At 29.3% G+C, this 17,553-nt stretch overlaps 1 protein-coding gene across 2 annotated transcripts in view; it reads left to right on the top strand.

Moving 5' to 3' along the window:
- The window catches only part of LOC142321045 (zwei Ig domain protein zig-8-like), a 951,170-nt gene that overhangs the window by 895,895 nt on the left and 37,722 nt on the right, over window positions 1–17,553 (top strand). For both annotated transcript variants that reach the window (XM_075359050.1, XM_075359049.1), the window contains one exon: window positions 9,748–9,916. In XM_075359050.1, the coding sequence (XP_075215165.1) occupies window positions 9,748–9,916 (169 nt within the window). The remainder of the gene's footprint in view (window positions 1–9,747; window positions 9,917–17,553) is intronic.

Below are 17,553 nucleotides of genomic sequence, written 5' to 3'. Positions count from 1 at the left end.
GGGAAGAACTAGAAATTATGACAACTGCCCATTCTTTGGATGTAATACTAGTATCAGAGACGAACTTTACAGACCGGAATTACCTAAGGCTTCAAGGTTTCTCGATATGTGTAACAAATCACCCAAACGGGAGAGGTCACGACGAAACCCCAATACTGATTAGGAATTTCCTACGGCATCACCAACTTCCAGGTTTTTGCACTTACCAGATTCAGGCAACAACGGTTGGAGTTAGAGACTAGTTGGGACCTGTAAGACTGTCCCCGGTGTACTGTCCTCCGCGCCATGCTATAACTAACGAGTTGTTCTCCGAATTAAACACTAGTTTCTAGGTGACAACTAGCAAAGCAAGGATGTTGAGGAGGTGTGTTCAAGATCTACGTCTTGACGTAGTTTCGAGATTTCATCTGACATACTGGCCTACGGACCTAAGAAAGATTCTGGATTTACACAGCTATGATTTGAGGTCGGACCACTTTCTTGTTTAAAGTACAGTGAACACGACGCTGTTGAGGAAGAAAAGGAGGCCTATCCTGCAGACAAAACGAACAGATTGCGTCTCCTAACAGGACTAGATCGAGGAGGAACAGATTGACCCATTTCCGCTCGATAAATCTGAGAATATTGATTACGCAACGTACTTTCTAAAGTCGATCATGCAGGAAGGTGCATGGCGATTTACATTAGAGGAAATACATTGGACTAGAGACAGTACCTATCCGAGAAAAGTGATAGATCTAATTAGCTCAAAACTGCAGACAAAATTGGCAGCGATTCAGGAGGCCAGAAGACAGAACACTTCTTAATAGGACTGCGTGGAGACTGAGAAGGTTGTCGAATGCTATCAGAGACAAAAAATTCAAGAAATACATCGGAAATCGTTATAACCTGAATAGAGATGGTGGCACCTTTTGGAAGACTACATGGAAATACAACGATCCACAACTATGCTACCTGTACTGCACGAATGTACTGGATCATGGATGAGCAATGACAATAGGAAAGCCAATTTCCTTCATACTTAGGTGAAACTTTCCAATCTCACAATTAAGAGGCGAGGATATTAAAGACTTCTTAGAGAGCTCAATACCAGTCAGATTTCCGATCTCACAATTAGACCGATCTCAACAAGGGAGTTACTGAAGTTAATCAGCTAGAGAAGGCGACTAAAGAAAGCCCCAGATTTTAACTTAGTGAAGCTCAAATGCTGGTCATGCTATCCCTTAAAGGCAACACTTACGTTAAGGATCTCTTTAACGCTGTCCTGCAGACGTATTACTTTCTAGCGAAATGAAAGGTATCACAGGTAGTATTGATCTTAAAATGAGGGAAGCCTTCATACGAGATTTCTTCTTACAGGCCAATTTGCCTCTTACAGGGCATATCTAAATTATTTGAAAATCTGTTACTTCGCAGGCTTAGGCCTGTTTTTGAGGGCGGGAAGGTAATTTCGGACCACAAATTTGGATTCAGGTACGGCCACTCCACCATTGAACTATCCTATAGAATCATCCAGGTCATCAGTGGATTTCTAGAGGAAAGAAAATTCTTCTCGGTGGCATTCTTAGATATCTAACAAGCCTTTGATAATATATAGTTGCCTGGTTTGCACTATAAATTAAAATTAATGCTTCCTCAACCCTACTACCTTGTCTTACGGAATTATCTTAAGGGACGTTTCTCTCAGGTAATGATTCGTTACCGAAATTCTTTGACCTTAGGTCGGGTGTACCTCAGAGCTCTGTACTAGGTTCTGTATTATATTCAATATTCATTGCGGACCTTCCAACCCTTTTTTTTCACTCAACTCCCCTGGGCCGGTCCAACTGGTTGGTATTTCGCCACCCAGGGGGAGTGTCTTTTCTACTCAAACGGGCCTTCCCACCTACCGGCTTTATATCTGGCATGGTAGGTCAGCCCGCCGGTCAGCTCTTTTGAGTGCTTAAATATTGCCTTTTTTCGTCACCACATCATACCTTGTTAAGTCGTGACAGGTCTTTTCACGATGTCGGTGATCCTATTATCCCCTGGAGTCCCCAGCGGATCATTGATGCCGACACCCCGGCATGCCGATCCTCACCGCTGGGGCTGTCCTACCTACCCTACTCTACGAATTCAATAGCCCAGTAACCGCTCATCCGTGTTTTTGGCTGTGATTATTTTCCTTACGAATTTCACTACTTTGTTCCAGTTGGACTCGCTCTGGAGCATCAGATTCAGACCCTGGACCTTCCAACCCTGGAAGGTGGCATCGTCACCTTATTTTTTGATCACACTGCTGTACTTGTCGTTTACGTAAACTAGCCTCGCGGGAGCTGCAAATGACATTATACCTTGTCTGCGCATGGAAGAATAACAGTAATCAGGATAAATCAAAGCATGTTACATTCGCCATTAGAAAGAGTAACTGTCCTAGTGTGTACTGGATGGTGTCTTGATCCCACAAACAGAGAGTGCACGGTACCTAGGACTTCACCTTGATCGGCGTTTGTCCTGGAAGTGTCACTTTAGGATGAAAAGAAAACAACTGACCGCGAAGTACAGGGAACTACGGAGAACTACGGGAAGTACGGAGAAACTCACTTTTCACGTTGTCCAATAAAGTTCTGATTTACATAGTTATTTACGAGCAATCTCGTCTTTTGGCGTGGAGTTATGGGGAACAGCATGTAATAGTAACGTAGATAACATACAACGTTTCCAAATCAAGGTAACGAGAACAGTTGCACAGACAACATAATTCACATGGAATGATGAAATTCACGAATATCTGCAGCTTCCGACGGTTCGTGAGGTTGTGAGACAGCGCAATGTTAAATACCATCAACCACTAGAAAATCAGATCAACCACTTAGCGATCAATCAGCTTGATAACAGCAGGGACGTCCGAAGGTTGAAACGTCTGCATGATTTTAGGGCTACTGAATGACAGTTTGCAGTTACTATCGCCAAATCTAGTGATATTATTTTTGTTTATATCTACCTAACTGTTTTGCTTTTTGTTCGACTAGCTATCCTTGGTTATTTGATTGTCTTTTTTAGCGACTATTTATTTTTTTATTGGATTTTAAATGTTAATATTTTGTTTTTATGGATTATGAGGTGTTAGCAGAAATATTCTTTCTAATGATCTTTAAGATTACTGCTTACTGATAACTATTATTATGAATTGACTTTGGGAGTTCCTTGAGACTCCTTATCATATGTTTAATATGCAACAATTTACTTATGGTTCCACTTAAGGAGCCGTTACACTTATTTACACTTCCGAGTAAAATATTTTTACAAATAATAATTTAATGCTCAAACAGTAGTAAAGTCTCGTAACATGATCTTTTTCAGTAAAAATTTAAAAATTGTCTATATGCTTATTCACTAAGTGTCTTAAATAAATACTTTTGGGCAAGTCGATATAGATGAAAAACAAATTTAAAAGGCAGATCGAAAAGGCAGATTAAAAATTTTAAAGAGAAAAAAAGAAACTTTTAATATTAACATAAAACTAAATAGTGTATTGAAAAATTTAACAATCAATTAAAATAAAATTATGTACAATAGCATGAAACAAAACATTAAAATAAAGTAGAACCATAAATTACTTCTTAAACTATATTTGCTAAAACTAGGACGTTAATGATAATGTTTTCTTCTTTTTCACATTATCGAATACCGGTAATATGTACATATGATTTTGTCTCTACTCTTAAATTTATGGTTGTAATTTATTTACAGGATTAAAGATAGATTCTTTTAGGATGGATAAAATGATTAAGTTTTGAGCTCTTTTACGTTTCAATAATCATAAAAAATATAACAACTACAATAAATTAAATAAATAAATATAAGAGGTTTTTAAAAATGAACTCGTTCCGCTTTTAGAAGAAAAATATATAAAAATTTCCATAGAACTTTTGAATTTTCTTTGATTATTTAAAGAAACAAAAAAAAAACAGAAAAATCTATTAAAATTCTGTAATGTAAATTTTTTTAAATTTACATTTTATTTTATTAGTACGTATGCATTCTAAAGCAAATAACAAACACAATGGACTTTAACGATTTCCGAATACTGAAGCAATGTATGATGTATGTCTGATTGTGAAATCAGATATAAATTTAACGTGAGGTAGGTACGTTGAATAACAATCATATCGAATTCACAGAATACAAATCGGTCCGATTGCAAATATTACGCAAATAAATTAGACTTCAAATAACTTTAGTTAAATTTGACGTTATAGATAAATAATTAATTACTAAATCACGCGCGAGTGCACGTGTATTTATGTTACACGTGAACAAGAAATTTGTTTATTTGACAGATTTTCTGTTCCCTGAGGCTATTTTTATCATATTGTTATAGATCAGTCTGAGGAATAGTTTTCCGTTTTACTGTTTTCTTTTTAGTTGATATAATAAGATTAAAAAATACTCCTTCATAAATTTTACCATAAATCTTAAATTATTCTTTAAATTATCTGCATTTAAAATAAAGAAAATTCGTATAAATTCCTGCTAAAATTTAAAAACTTTGTTCACAAATACAAAAATATTTATTTTAGAAAGAATTCATTATTTGTTCGATCTAATATTTTAATATTAATATTCTTTTTCTTTGGAGGATGAATAACTTTAGATTTAATATTTTGTACATCGTCAAAAATTATTACATAACAAATTTATTTTCAAGAATTATGCAACATAACGAATGAAATAAAACTTTTTAAACTAAGTGTTTTATAACTTTTCTTGAATATTGTTCTATAATTGAATTACCTTTTAAGTTTTAATTATTTTCCCATATGATTCTGATAAAAACGGAAACAAATACAAAATATTATACTGAAAATAAACCAATTGATTGAGAAAATGACATTTTCAGATTTCTCGTTTAAGAGTACTAGATTTAAATCTAACATACACAACAATTTAAACTATATAATAAACCCAATCCCAAATTTATGTTGCTAAAATAATACACAGTTAAAATATTTTACAGGCATTTTATTAATTAAAATAATAAATTTATTAAAATATTGGTTCATAGATGATAAAATCACTCAAATCTAAAAATAGGTAGTCTTCATTTGGATTTAATTCAGGGTTCAGCAGTAACAAAAAACTCCCACTTTGTTCACTTTATTTAATGGAGAAAATGGCGACTACTTTGTATTAATTTCGTTTAATATTTTAAACAGCGATAAGAAAAAATACAATGAAAATTTTTAAGATATCATAAAGTTTCACTTCATATAAATCATTACGATGATTCCAATTTGTTTATCAATGTGTAAATATGTTCGACGGAGATTTTGTTGAACCAAAATAATGCAGCGCATAGAAATGCGCTAAATTAAGCCCATAGAAATGCAGGAGATATTTAGTTCTGTAGTTAACAAATTCAATTAATTAAACTGGTTGTATATTGTGCAAAGAAAACAGGTATGGGTACTATTGATATCTAAGATCTTTACAATAATCACAATCATAAGTAGAGTGGTATAAATAGTGAAAAGAGATAAATGTTGAGTTATTATCTATTGAGAAACATTGATTCACAATAGACATATCCTCTTCATACATATATTTATTTGATTGCACATCACATTATTATGATTGTTTGATATTATGATGAATCCATATTCTCTTCTCAACACTGGAAATTCAGCAAATGTTGTCTTCCATAAAAGAAAAGAAGAAAAAACCAGTTAAAACATCACACAATTTTTGTGGTATTCTCAGGTATTTAGAAAAAATCATCAATTTTGAACTCGTTCAATTTTTTGCACAGCCAGCGGTAAAAATTAAAATGTAAAACTTTTACTAAGGATTTTAAAAAAAGGAATAACATAATTTATAAGAGATAAGAAGTACAGATGTGATGTTTTGAATAATTCTAAATCTTTATTACAATTATTAAAACTTTTTAACATTTGTTTCAATTATTTTTGTTTCGAAACTCATAAATGAAATTGAAAAAATAATAAATTTATGTTCATATGAATATTTTTAATGGAAGAATAATTTCACATGAGTAGTTAAACGTGAAAATGTTAATTCACGTTTGAATTAAGTTTCAACAATCTGATATTGACATATTAAATAAATAAACAAATGAACGAACAAGCTTGTTCTCTGATCGATAAATTGTGAATACTACTAGAACGGTTCTGTGATAACGAATCAAAATTAGTTGATGAGAGAGCACGCAGTTCGTGCATGTAATTCATTAACTAATCATTCGTGACAGGAATGAAACACGGACCAATTATTTATAAAAACCATCCAGATTTTTTCTTAAAAAAAGAAGAAAAAGTTTCTTGACATTCAATTTAATTAATTAATTATTCTGATCAAAATCATATCGTTTTTTAGCTTTATTATATAAAATACCTCCTGAACCAAGCTTCTTCTTTTTTTTTAAACAAGTGAAATATGTTTTATTTTAGACCTATAAGTTAGTTGACTAGATTTAAAATAATTTTAGATTATAAATTCTCATATCCATACTAATCGATGCATAACTAAATTTCAATCAAATTTTAAACATCTAACTAACATTTCATTAAATACACCGAACTAGATATATTAATTTATTTCATCAATAAATTTTAACAATAGACTATTTCATGTACAATAATGCAATACATTAGCTGTATTAGCATAATATTTACGTTCTAGACATTTAATAATATATGACAGATATCCTATTTTTTACTTTCCCATCTAGCGCTATATCTGCAGAAGGGAACGTATTGTAATCAGTCCAATTTGGGCATATGCAGTTTTCACCGAATCTTGTCGTTTTGACAGTTAAGGAATCCAGAAAACCAAAAACCGAATGGAAATTTTCCGGATCTTCGTATGTACGTGTGTGTGTGTTTGGCATCTCATACCTTATATTTCCAGACCGATTTTGACCAAACTTGTCAGATTACTTCTATATATGAGCCATTAATGACATTAAATTTTTAACTTAAAAGGTCAAAGTTGTACAAGGTCGAGTTACTGAGGGTGATACCTTGCTCTACACGTGTAGAGCAAGGTCACCTTCAGTATCTCTAGATTTCGCCTAATAAGATCTTATACCTCCAGAAAAGCTGGATTGATTTTGACCAAACTTGGTCAGATTACTTCTATATAAGGGGCATTGATTCCATTAAATTTTCAACTGAATTTTCTATCAAGGGGGTGATGCTATAGAGCAACCCTCAGTATCTCGAGATTTCGCATAATTAAGGTCATATTTTTCTTAGGCACATTTGTTAGCAATTAAAAATACCAATATTTGCAAAAATATATATTTTTTTTTTAAATCGCACCGCAACCTCAAAAAATGCTTAAACTAATGGCTAATTGGGTATACTGCGTCAATAGTACCGCCTGTCTCCACAAGAATCGGTAGTGTAGCACTGATGTGTAGCTATACAAAAAAATATTATATTTAAATAAAATTATAAATATTTCAAATTACGTTGTGTTTGGATTTGTGTGTAAGCCGTACATCATAAAAAAGACGCGCGCGACGGAAAAGTTCTACAACTTTTGTAGAGCTGAAAATTTTCAGCTTTTTTAATATTTAGAAAATTCATCAACGGAAATATTTAAAAGAAATACACATTTTTAATTTAAGAAGGGAGATAACTATTATATTTGCCAAATATATATCTCCAGAGATGGATGAACAGCAATTACTGGGAACTAAGGTAAGTGCTGATCCAGTTCCTGATCGGTTATAGTTGCTTTAAATCATATCTGTATTGTCGGGTTTTGAGACCCTCCAGAGTGTAACTGTTGCGGTAGGGAAGAAAACGTAGAACACAGGTTTTCGAGTGTTACTGGTTTTTACAGCCAGAGAAGTATACCTGGCAAATTTCGGCTTGCTTCCTCTAAATAACATCACGCAAACTTTGTAATAGATTAAACTAGCGTGTAACGCGGTGTCGAAGATGTTGATCAGGATTATCCATACAATGATGGCGAGGAAGCACACGGATGAATTTCTACTGATTTTCCCTTGGCGCTGTATTCATATTCAAAGCAGGTCCGGCCCAAGTAGAAGTAAACTGTAAAAAAATGTTTCAGATACATTGGCCTACTTCAAATTGGCATTACTTCAAATAGAACTAAGATCATAATTTCATTAAATTCCATTACAAAATTTTAATTAATTTTTTTTTTATACAGATCAATCTATCTGGTTTCAAATTTTTAACTAACTAATTTTTAACTCACTTAAGTCGCTTAACTATCATGTGAAATATTATTTCACATACGTAACATTGATATATAACATACATGACAGTTTATAATAACATTTTTTCTTCATACCTAGCAATGGTTTATAGTCTTGTTATAATTATATTATTTCAGCTCCAAATCTCACTCATTACTAATTTTTCTTACTGCGTAAGAAAAATTACATACCTCTGTCAAAGATTTGAACCTGGGGCATGTTGAGACGCTACCATTCAACCAGGGAGGTCGGCTTATTTAATTGGAGAATTAAATGGAATATTTTAATAATAAATAAATACTGAATATATTTACGCTTTCATTTACGCAAACGTACCAAGATTTCGTATATATTACCAATTATTTTGTTTTCTATTAGCAGTGTAAGAATTTTCTTCCCAATAATTTGATGAAGAAAACTAAAATAATGAAGATAAAAAATGGATGGTAATGAAAATTAATATGTTCATCTAATAATTATTTTTGAAGTTTAAAAATAAATCCATTTGCCTAAATTATTTGATTTAAGCAGTAAAAAATACATTTACTTTAATCACTAACTTTGTTAAATATATATATTTGCTCCTAAATTCAAAAGGAAAATTTAAGTTATAAAGTTATAAATTAACTTCTTTTGATCTTATCTTCTTTTCAAAATTTCATTCAATTTTGAAAAGAAGATAAAGTGAAAACGATCCTAAAGAAGTGTAAGGAACATTAACTTGGCGAGAAGCCTATATGTATATGTGAGTTACGAATATTTTTATAGTAATAGTTTTTGCATAAAACTTTTCATTAAATTATTCTCTTTATGTTCCATTAAAGCTAACAGATTAATAAATTACCTTAAAGCTAAAAGCGACACGATTTTATAATTCAAAAATATCATACATTCGAATGGTGGCCATGTGTATTTTACATATTCACAATTTACTACTCTATTAGCCTGTTCTTAAAAGTTACTTCTAATTTTTTGTAAACAAAGTATAAATAATTTAACCAGCCAATCCTATGCACGTGTGTGTGTGTGTGTGTGTGTGTGCGCGCGCTCGAGTTTAATATCACAGTTTTATATGAATTCGTATATTTTATAGATTGAATTATAAGTACAGTAGCACAATAATAAGAATTATAAAAAAATTCCATTTCCATTTACATTCGGTGGCTTATTTTGGGAAATTGATGATAGGCTGACGGATTGCCGTATATTAAAAAGATATTCATGGGTTTCCAATAAGAAATGAATATGCTTGTAAAAAGATCTCTGCTACCTCTTTACCTAAGGAAAAAATTAAATTTAGATATCTGAATGGAATATTTTCAAAAGAATATATTAACTTTATGAAACGTTCCTTATAAAAAATTATACGAATATTTCATGTAATTTTTCACGTGAAAAGATATTTTGAAATTTCTATCTTATTTTATATGCAAAAACTATTTTAAAAATTTCTAATATTATTTTTTATCTCATAAAAAATTATTGTATTAATTGTTTTTTTTATTGTGTAGGTAATAAGTTACGATTCAAGTAGGGGTGGTGTCAGTGTTATAACTGAAAAAGGTGAAGTTACAACCAGTTACCTACTGATACAACATGCCAGATTAACAGATTCTGGTAAATACAGCTGCAGTCCGTCAAATGCAGAACTCGCCAGTGTACGAGTGCACGTTCTAAATGGTAAGTTTCATTTTTACAACCGGTTAATTAATTAAATTAGTTCGTAGGACTAATATTTTTAAGGTTTGGTGATTTCTACATAAGCATGAATTGTAATTAAAATAACAAATATTAACACCTAAATTTAGTATATTATTTTCTCAATAATACATTTACTTTTTACTTAACACATACGATATCAAATTTTACAAACAACCAAAGCTCGATATACATTTGTGGTTTTTTTTTTGTTATTTTATTACTCACTAAATCATTAAATATTATCTAACAAAAGTTGCATAGTATTTAATAACATAGGTGGAGAAAGATAAAAAAAATACCCGGCTTAGGTGAAAAATCGAGCCTGGGACTAGTAGTTGTTTTTCACCTGAAATATTCAGATGACAAAATATTTTTGTTTTTTTTATTTTTTTTTATCCGGTACTTCTAATTTGGAAAATAAATTCATTTTATTATGAAAAAGTAACTGATCACTTTGTGATATATGTAAAAACCTACAGATATGGTTGTGGAAAATAAATAAATAAATTAAACATTTAAAAAATTCGAAAATGAAGCATCGATAGTAAAAATATAATTATAATAAAATTCAAAATACTAAACCAGCTGCAAATTATAATAATTTGGTTGTATAAATCCATAAAAATAATTAAAAGATAATACTGTAATAAGGAAATAATCATTATGTATGTATTATTCTTATGCTAACATAAACAAACGCTTAAACTGAATTTAATTTATTAGAATTGCAAATTTACCAATTATTCTAGAATATACTATCTAAAAATTAATATGGAACTTAATGTCATCATTGTTAAAACATTAAACTAACCATTAAAAATAAAAGTTACCCAACTTGCTACATCAACCATCCAGTTTAAAAAAGATAATTACGTTCATTAATATTCTTACGAGATGTAATTTATGTATTTATTTAAACGAATATATAAAATGCAAAAATACACAGTAGCCGAAAATGAGTAACCACTTTTGAAACCTCCTTTAAATTATGTAAAAAAATAAGAATTAATAGGTGGACTTGGGACAAGATTTTATTTTTTGTCTCTTATTTCAAGTAAGACTAAATTTGCATAAAACAATTAAATGAAATTTTATGTAAATAATTTTTATTAAAATAATATTGTGTTTGTTTCATTAGATATAATTTTATAGTTAATAGGTTTTATTAGATATAATTTATAACTTTTACTAAATATTTACAAATATGGCAAAATAAAAATTAGAAAATATCTATTGTTTTTTCTTTTGTGATTTGAACTCGTGAAAATCGACGAGCTTTGCCGTTAATCCAAACACTAACCGCGTCTTTTTATAAGTATGGTATTATATTTTATTAACAACCAGTGCCCGATATACTTTTTTTTGGCTTTTTAATTCTGTTAGTGACTTATTATGTAGTATTATTTTTTTTTGAAATAACAAAATTAATCATGAAATTATCTAGATTTAAATTAAGATAATCTTATAGTAAAAATACTAATTTAAGTTTCCCGAACACCATTATACTATGGGAATTATCATGAAATAATTATTACATCTTGTTTTGTATTTGTCACCATACTTTTGAAGTGTATGATATATATATATTTACGTCGTACTAACTTGAACCTGTTTTTTAATCATAAAAAATTGATTTTGCTCTATCCTCAGTTACCTTTTTTAATATATTCTTATCTTAGACTTTTCAATTTTTTCTTATTCATATTCTTCATTGTGCAACCATAGTAACAAAATCAGAACCTTAATAGACGATCAAATATTCTTATTTTGCTTTATCAGCATTTTTCCAAAATGTTTATTTTTTCAAGTTACTTTTAAAACTTAATTTTTTACATTAAAGTTACTCCGAATTTTATAAATTCTCTAAATAACACTGAAACTAAAATGCAGATTTATACCAATAACAATATAGATTGATAACACCTTTAAATTCCAATTATCTAGTAAAAAGTTGAATTTCAAGAAACATTTTAGATTAACATGTTTCAACTATCATAAATCAACAAAAGTTCGTCACGGTTTGATTACAATTTTTAGTTATAAACTATCGGAAAAATTGTCATAGATCAAAATACAAAAAAAAAGTTTAAGTTTTAATTACACCCAGTTTTCTTCATAGTCTTGTAAAAGTAATAATAAAAATTGATCACTGGTTTTGGTTTTAGTATTAGATTAATAAAAATTCGAATAAAAGATGTTAATTCCAAAAAATCTCATCCTTTGTAGTTTTGTTAGAATAAAATTGATTTTTGTAGTTATGCATGTAAAAAATGTATGAATTTGGATCTAATGAACTGAACTGATTGAATGAAAAATATAGCTTAATAAATAACGGTTGTTGAAATTAGTACCTTATAAATTCTTATCAAGTATAATAAGAATAGAAATAAATCTGAATAACGAATAAAATCTGTGAGTTCTTGTAGCACAGAATTCTCGAACAGACCACCTGACGAACGCGCATAGTGTTCTAATTACTGAACTTCAACTAATTGCTTTACAGACATTGAACAAACAAATTTGTAGAAATTAAATCTAGGAAAAGAAAACTACAGAATACATAAGTAAACGATTTAAATTTTGATAGACTTTATTTCATAATAAAAGAGTATGTTACGCATTCAGATTATTAATTATAAGTTCATTTTAAAAATTTTATTTAATAGAATTTCGTCTCCATTATTTTTTGTATTTCGGATTTTTAAACTGCATGTGCTTATTTTTATGTTTGACTTTATGTGTGTCTAAGTTTTTACTCGAGAATAATTTTTAAAAAAATAATTAAATAATGATAAACAATAAATTTCAAAAAAAATAATTTATTTTATAATATGTAAAATTAAAACTAAATAACCATTCAGATTTATTAACCGTTCATCAACAATAACTACTAAAAAATTATAATATATATATTTTTGTTAAATTAAAAGACGGATTTTAAATCTATTAAAACCCTTGTGAAGTTTTTCCGTTATAAGAATCTTAAATGTTTATCCGGTTCTTAAAATGTTGTTAATTATAGAGGATATTTCTTTGATTGTTTAAAAGTTCATGCTTTCACTGGCTTCATTTAGTCAAATTTTTATCTACTCCAACCTTATATGAGTAGGTGTGTAAGATCATGGAGGGATAAGATTATCAGAGTTGGATATTTCTGTGTTTAACTAATTTTAAGTGAACTTTAGACTACCAATTGGGATTACCTAAAAAAATACCTTAGAGAACTTTTGGTCAGCAATTCTATATTTTAATTCTGCAAAAAATGGTACAAATACTCATTTTATAATTTAGGTATTGTTAATTTTCTATAAATTATATTTCTTACATTTCAATGTAAATCAATAACTTTTTAACATAAATCCTTCTTCGTATTTAAAGATAATATATAAATCTGTTATATTATAATAATTAATAATATTAATTAAAATTTAATTTCCAATAATTGATGAATTACAAAATTTTAGGTATAATACACGTACAGCCTTGCTAGTATTAACACCAGATGTTGTCAAGGAAAGTTATCATGTAAACTTGAAAATGATTATTAAATAATTTCAAGTAATAACTAATTTCACATCTTAAGACAAGTTATAATTTTTTTTTTTAATATTTTTTATTATTTTTCATAAAATTTATCATTTTTATATAAATACAAGTATGTATAATTGTTTTGTTATTTATTAATTTTAATATTTTCCCCATTAAAACCGCTGTTTCAATTGAAATTATGTACCGTTTAACAGGATATTCTATTATAAAAATGTTACACGAATTTCCTGCTTTAACTTAAATTTATCTTTACCGGGAGACCATAATTATTTTTATACTGTAAACGACCAAAAAATAATAATACGAGTAATAGCTACTTTATTTATCGTATTTTTGGTTAGCCTTTATAGCAGTAAACAATTCGATTTAATAATTAAAATCACAAACCTTTCAGGTGTTGCTCGATCCCGGTTACAAATATAATTTGAAATTCATAAATTTCAGATTATATATTATTTAATAATAATCTAATGATTTAACTGAGACTTAATTTTTTTATATTGATTTCAAAGTGGATTATCATCACATTCAATTTTTAATAAAAAATCTTCATTTATTGGGAAGTTTTCTAATGACAAGAAACTAAAGTAACCAAATAAATCACATGAATTAAGAATATTGATAATAAACTTACTTGTAGTTTTACATTTATAATTAATACGCTTTGATCACTAAAAATTCACAAGATTATTTCACTTCCACAAAAGAATAATAATTTCTTTATAGAGTATATTTAGTAAAATTCATACAAAATACTTAAAATAGTATAAATATTAAATAAATTACAAGTAATGTAATAACAAAATAATAAGTTGTAACTTTTTATTTAATAAAACTAACAGTATATAACATAATCTACAACAAATGTTTTAGTATATACTCTTAAAACTTCTCTCTAAACTCTTATATATTCTTCTTAAAACAATGGGTAGCGTAAAGTTAAGGTCACATTAGAGTTTATCACCAAAGAAGAAAACTATCTTAGAAATTAAAAGCCATAATAAAGATTAAATAATATTTTTGGCTTGTTGACTAAAAATACTGTTATTCAAAGTATTAAAAAAAACTCGAAATTTATCAAACAGAAACTAAAGGAATCCCATTGGAAAAATAAAATAAACATTAAATAATTTATTTATCTTTTACAGAAATAATATCATTTAAAATCTATACCTAGGTATCTATTTTGATAATTAAACAATCATCTTTAGTAAAATCTACAAAAAAGTATATATGAAAAATATGTAGATTAATAAATAAATAAAAGAAAGCAAAGGATAATAATAAATAATATTAAATAACAAATAAACAATGATTACCAAAAATAAAAAATAAAACTAGTATCCATAGATGGGATTTTAGAAATAGGATAAATAAAAAAATGACTTCTTTCGTTTCAGGCATCATTAAAAAAATCCTAAAAACATAAATAAATAAATAAAAGTAGAATAAAGAAGCACATTTGACTCATTTAAAATATAGATGACCAGAAAAAACTATTGTAGCCTAGAATTGCCAAAAAACTAGTCACCAATATTAGTTTATTAGAAACGTTAGTTTCAAAATTTGTAGTTAATAAACAGAATTTATTTGACTTACTTTATCAGTAGTGATACAAAGACTTCATTCTTATCTAAACTGGTCTAGCAGTTTACCTTGACTAAGGTACGATATCTAGACTATATCATAAAAATTAATAAATTAATTAAATTATTAATTCAATACCCTTCTTTAAATTTGTTTTCAAAGGAGGCAATTGTTGGTTGGTTTACAGTTTATATAATCTTAAATATTTAGAATCGACAGGATAAATGTTTTATTATTATTCTGGAAAGCAGGATAAAAATATTCATTTTATAGTGTTTTGTATTAATACTGTTTATTTGTCAATTAATTTTTCATTTTTGTACCAGCTTCTAAGGACATAGCAAATTATTTGATTTGACTACCGATTCCTTTTAAATCTGATACTTTCATGTTTCCCTGTACAGCACACACGCACACACACACATTGTACAAAACTATTATAAAATAAAAACAATTTTAAAATTTAAAAAATACATCCGATTTAAAATTTAATACCAGTTAAAAATACCACTCATAAGGTGAAAATGGATTTGTATAATGCATAACATCACAGAATGAGTAAATATCGCAGTCTCAGTTATTATCACATTGCAGTAGTTTGATTGATACAATAAACTTACAGATACTAAAATGCACACACATAAATGTTCTTCGTATAGTTTACGGGTGCAGGACATTATGAAAGCGTGACGGAAGAAATAAAAACAAAATGTAATAAAACAACACAGAATGTCAAGTTGTACAGGACTTGACATGTGACAATCACTAATTAGCATATAAATTAAAGCAACACGTAAAAATTAATTATGTATGTCACATAAATGAGAATAATAAAAAATCATTTACAATTTAAGGGTTTAAGGATTCCTATATGTAATCATAATATCTATTACTACTTGACCATCTAAACTTGATGAAATATTCCCGATTGTGCTGGAAATTAATTCACACTCGAAGGTTTTTTCGCTGTTCTTAAAAAATATTTTCTGGTTACTTTTGAGATCACTAATTAGCCTCTGACTTTCATATATAATACATTCCTCTAATTTACACAAGAAATCTTTCACGGGTGTATTAATTTGAATATATATATTTGAATATAAGTATCGACTCGTCACGGTCCAGAAGAAAATTTCACGGCGTTGTGTCGTATACTGTGAGTGTAAAACATTTGTTTAGATTCAATTCATATTCATGGTATTTTCAACTGTTAGGACGCATGCAGGTCGTGAGTACGTAACTGAGCATACAATTTTTTTCGGCGAATGATTGCTAATTTTTCCATATTTTTTATACTTTGGAAAAGCCGTCACTCTGTTTATATTATGTAGGAGAAGCAGCTTTCGTCAAAATGTTTGAGGAGGAACTTTTACATCCACACATAACTTTCAGCAGGGTTTGTGCGAAAGGCTCCAATAGATAATTAATCGTTGAACCCACCGGGTTGGTCTAGTGGTGAACGCCTCTTCGCAAATCAATTGATTTGCGAAGAGTTCTAAGATCCAAATCCTAATAAAAGCAGTTATTTTTATACGGATTTGAATGATTATGTTGAAGTATTAATCTAACTAAAATAGTTCTTTAAGTAACTTATTGATTTTATTTTTCTTTTTTACTATTTACATAGGATTAATGAAAGATACTTTTAAAATGAAACCAACAAATCAAAAATACTTTTTTGTATTTTGTGTGTGTTCGGTTTTTGGTCAAGGTCGCAGACACAACGTTGTTCGAGAAACTACAGTTTTGCCGATTTCTCAATAAAGGGCTAGGGTTTGTCAACAAATCAGTGAACAGCATAACCCAAGGATGTTTATTATTACAATACTGACCTGTGTGCGAATGACGATGTCAGCTGTTTTGTCGGTCTGTTCCCTTCGCGCGTTAGGTGTGTTAGCTTCAGTGTTGAGTACGTTAACCCACCGGGTTGGTCTAGTGGTGAACGCGTCTTCCCAAATCAGCTGATTTGGAAGTCGAAAGTTCCAGCGTTCTAGTCCTAGTAAAGCCAGTTATTTTTATACGGATTTGAATACTAGATCGTGGATACCGGTGTTCTTTGGTGGTTCAGTTTCAATTAACCACACATCTCAGAAATTGTCGACCTGTGAGTGTACATGACTGCACTTTATTTACACTCATACATATCATCCTTATTCATCCTCTGAAGTAATCCTGACTTTGGCCCCGGAGACTAAACAGGTAAAAGAAAGATAATTAATCCTTGAGTTTAAATCCCATCAAGTACTTACTATTAAGGATGCTTTGCCTTGCTCATGTATAATAATAACTGCTCCATAATCAACTGAACTAGTTACGAATATTGACTCAAAATTAACTCCCAGTTGGGAGTTTATTTGTCAATTAAGTTTTCATTTTTGTACCAGCTACATACTCCACATGTTAATTCCATGTGAGTGCCTTTTTTTCTTCTGTTTAATTTCAAAGTTTACTGTAGGTGTAGTAGAACAGGTGACACTTTT

The sequence above is a fragment of the Lycorma delicatula genome, chromosome 3 (genome assembly GCF_047948215.1).
Source record: "Lycorma delicatula isolate Av1 chromosome 3, ASM4794821v1, whole genome shotgun sequence".
Taxonomy (NCBI): Eukaryota; Metazoa; Arthropoda; class Insecta; order Hemiptera; family Fulgoridae; genus Lycorma; species Lycorma delicatula.
This window is presented reverse-complemented; position numbering and strand designations above follow the sequence as displayed.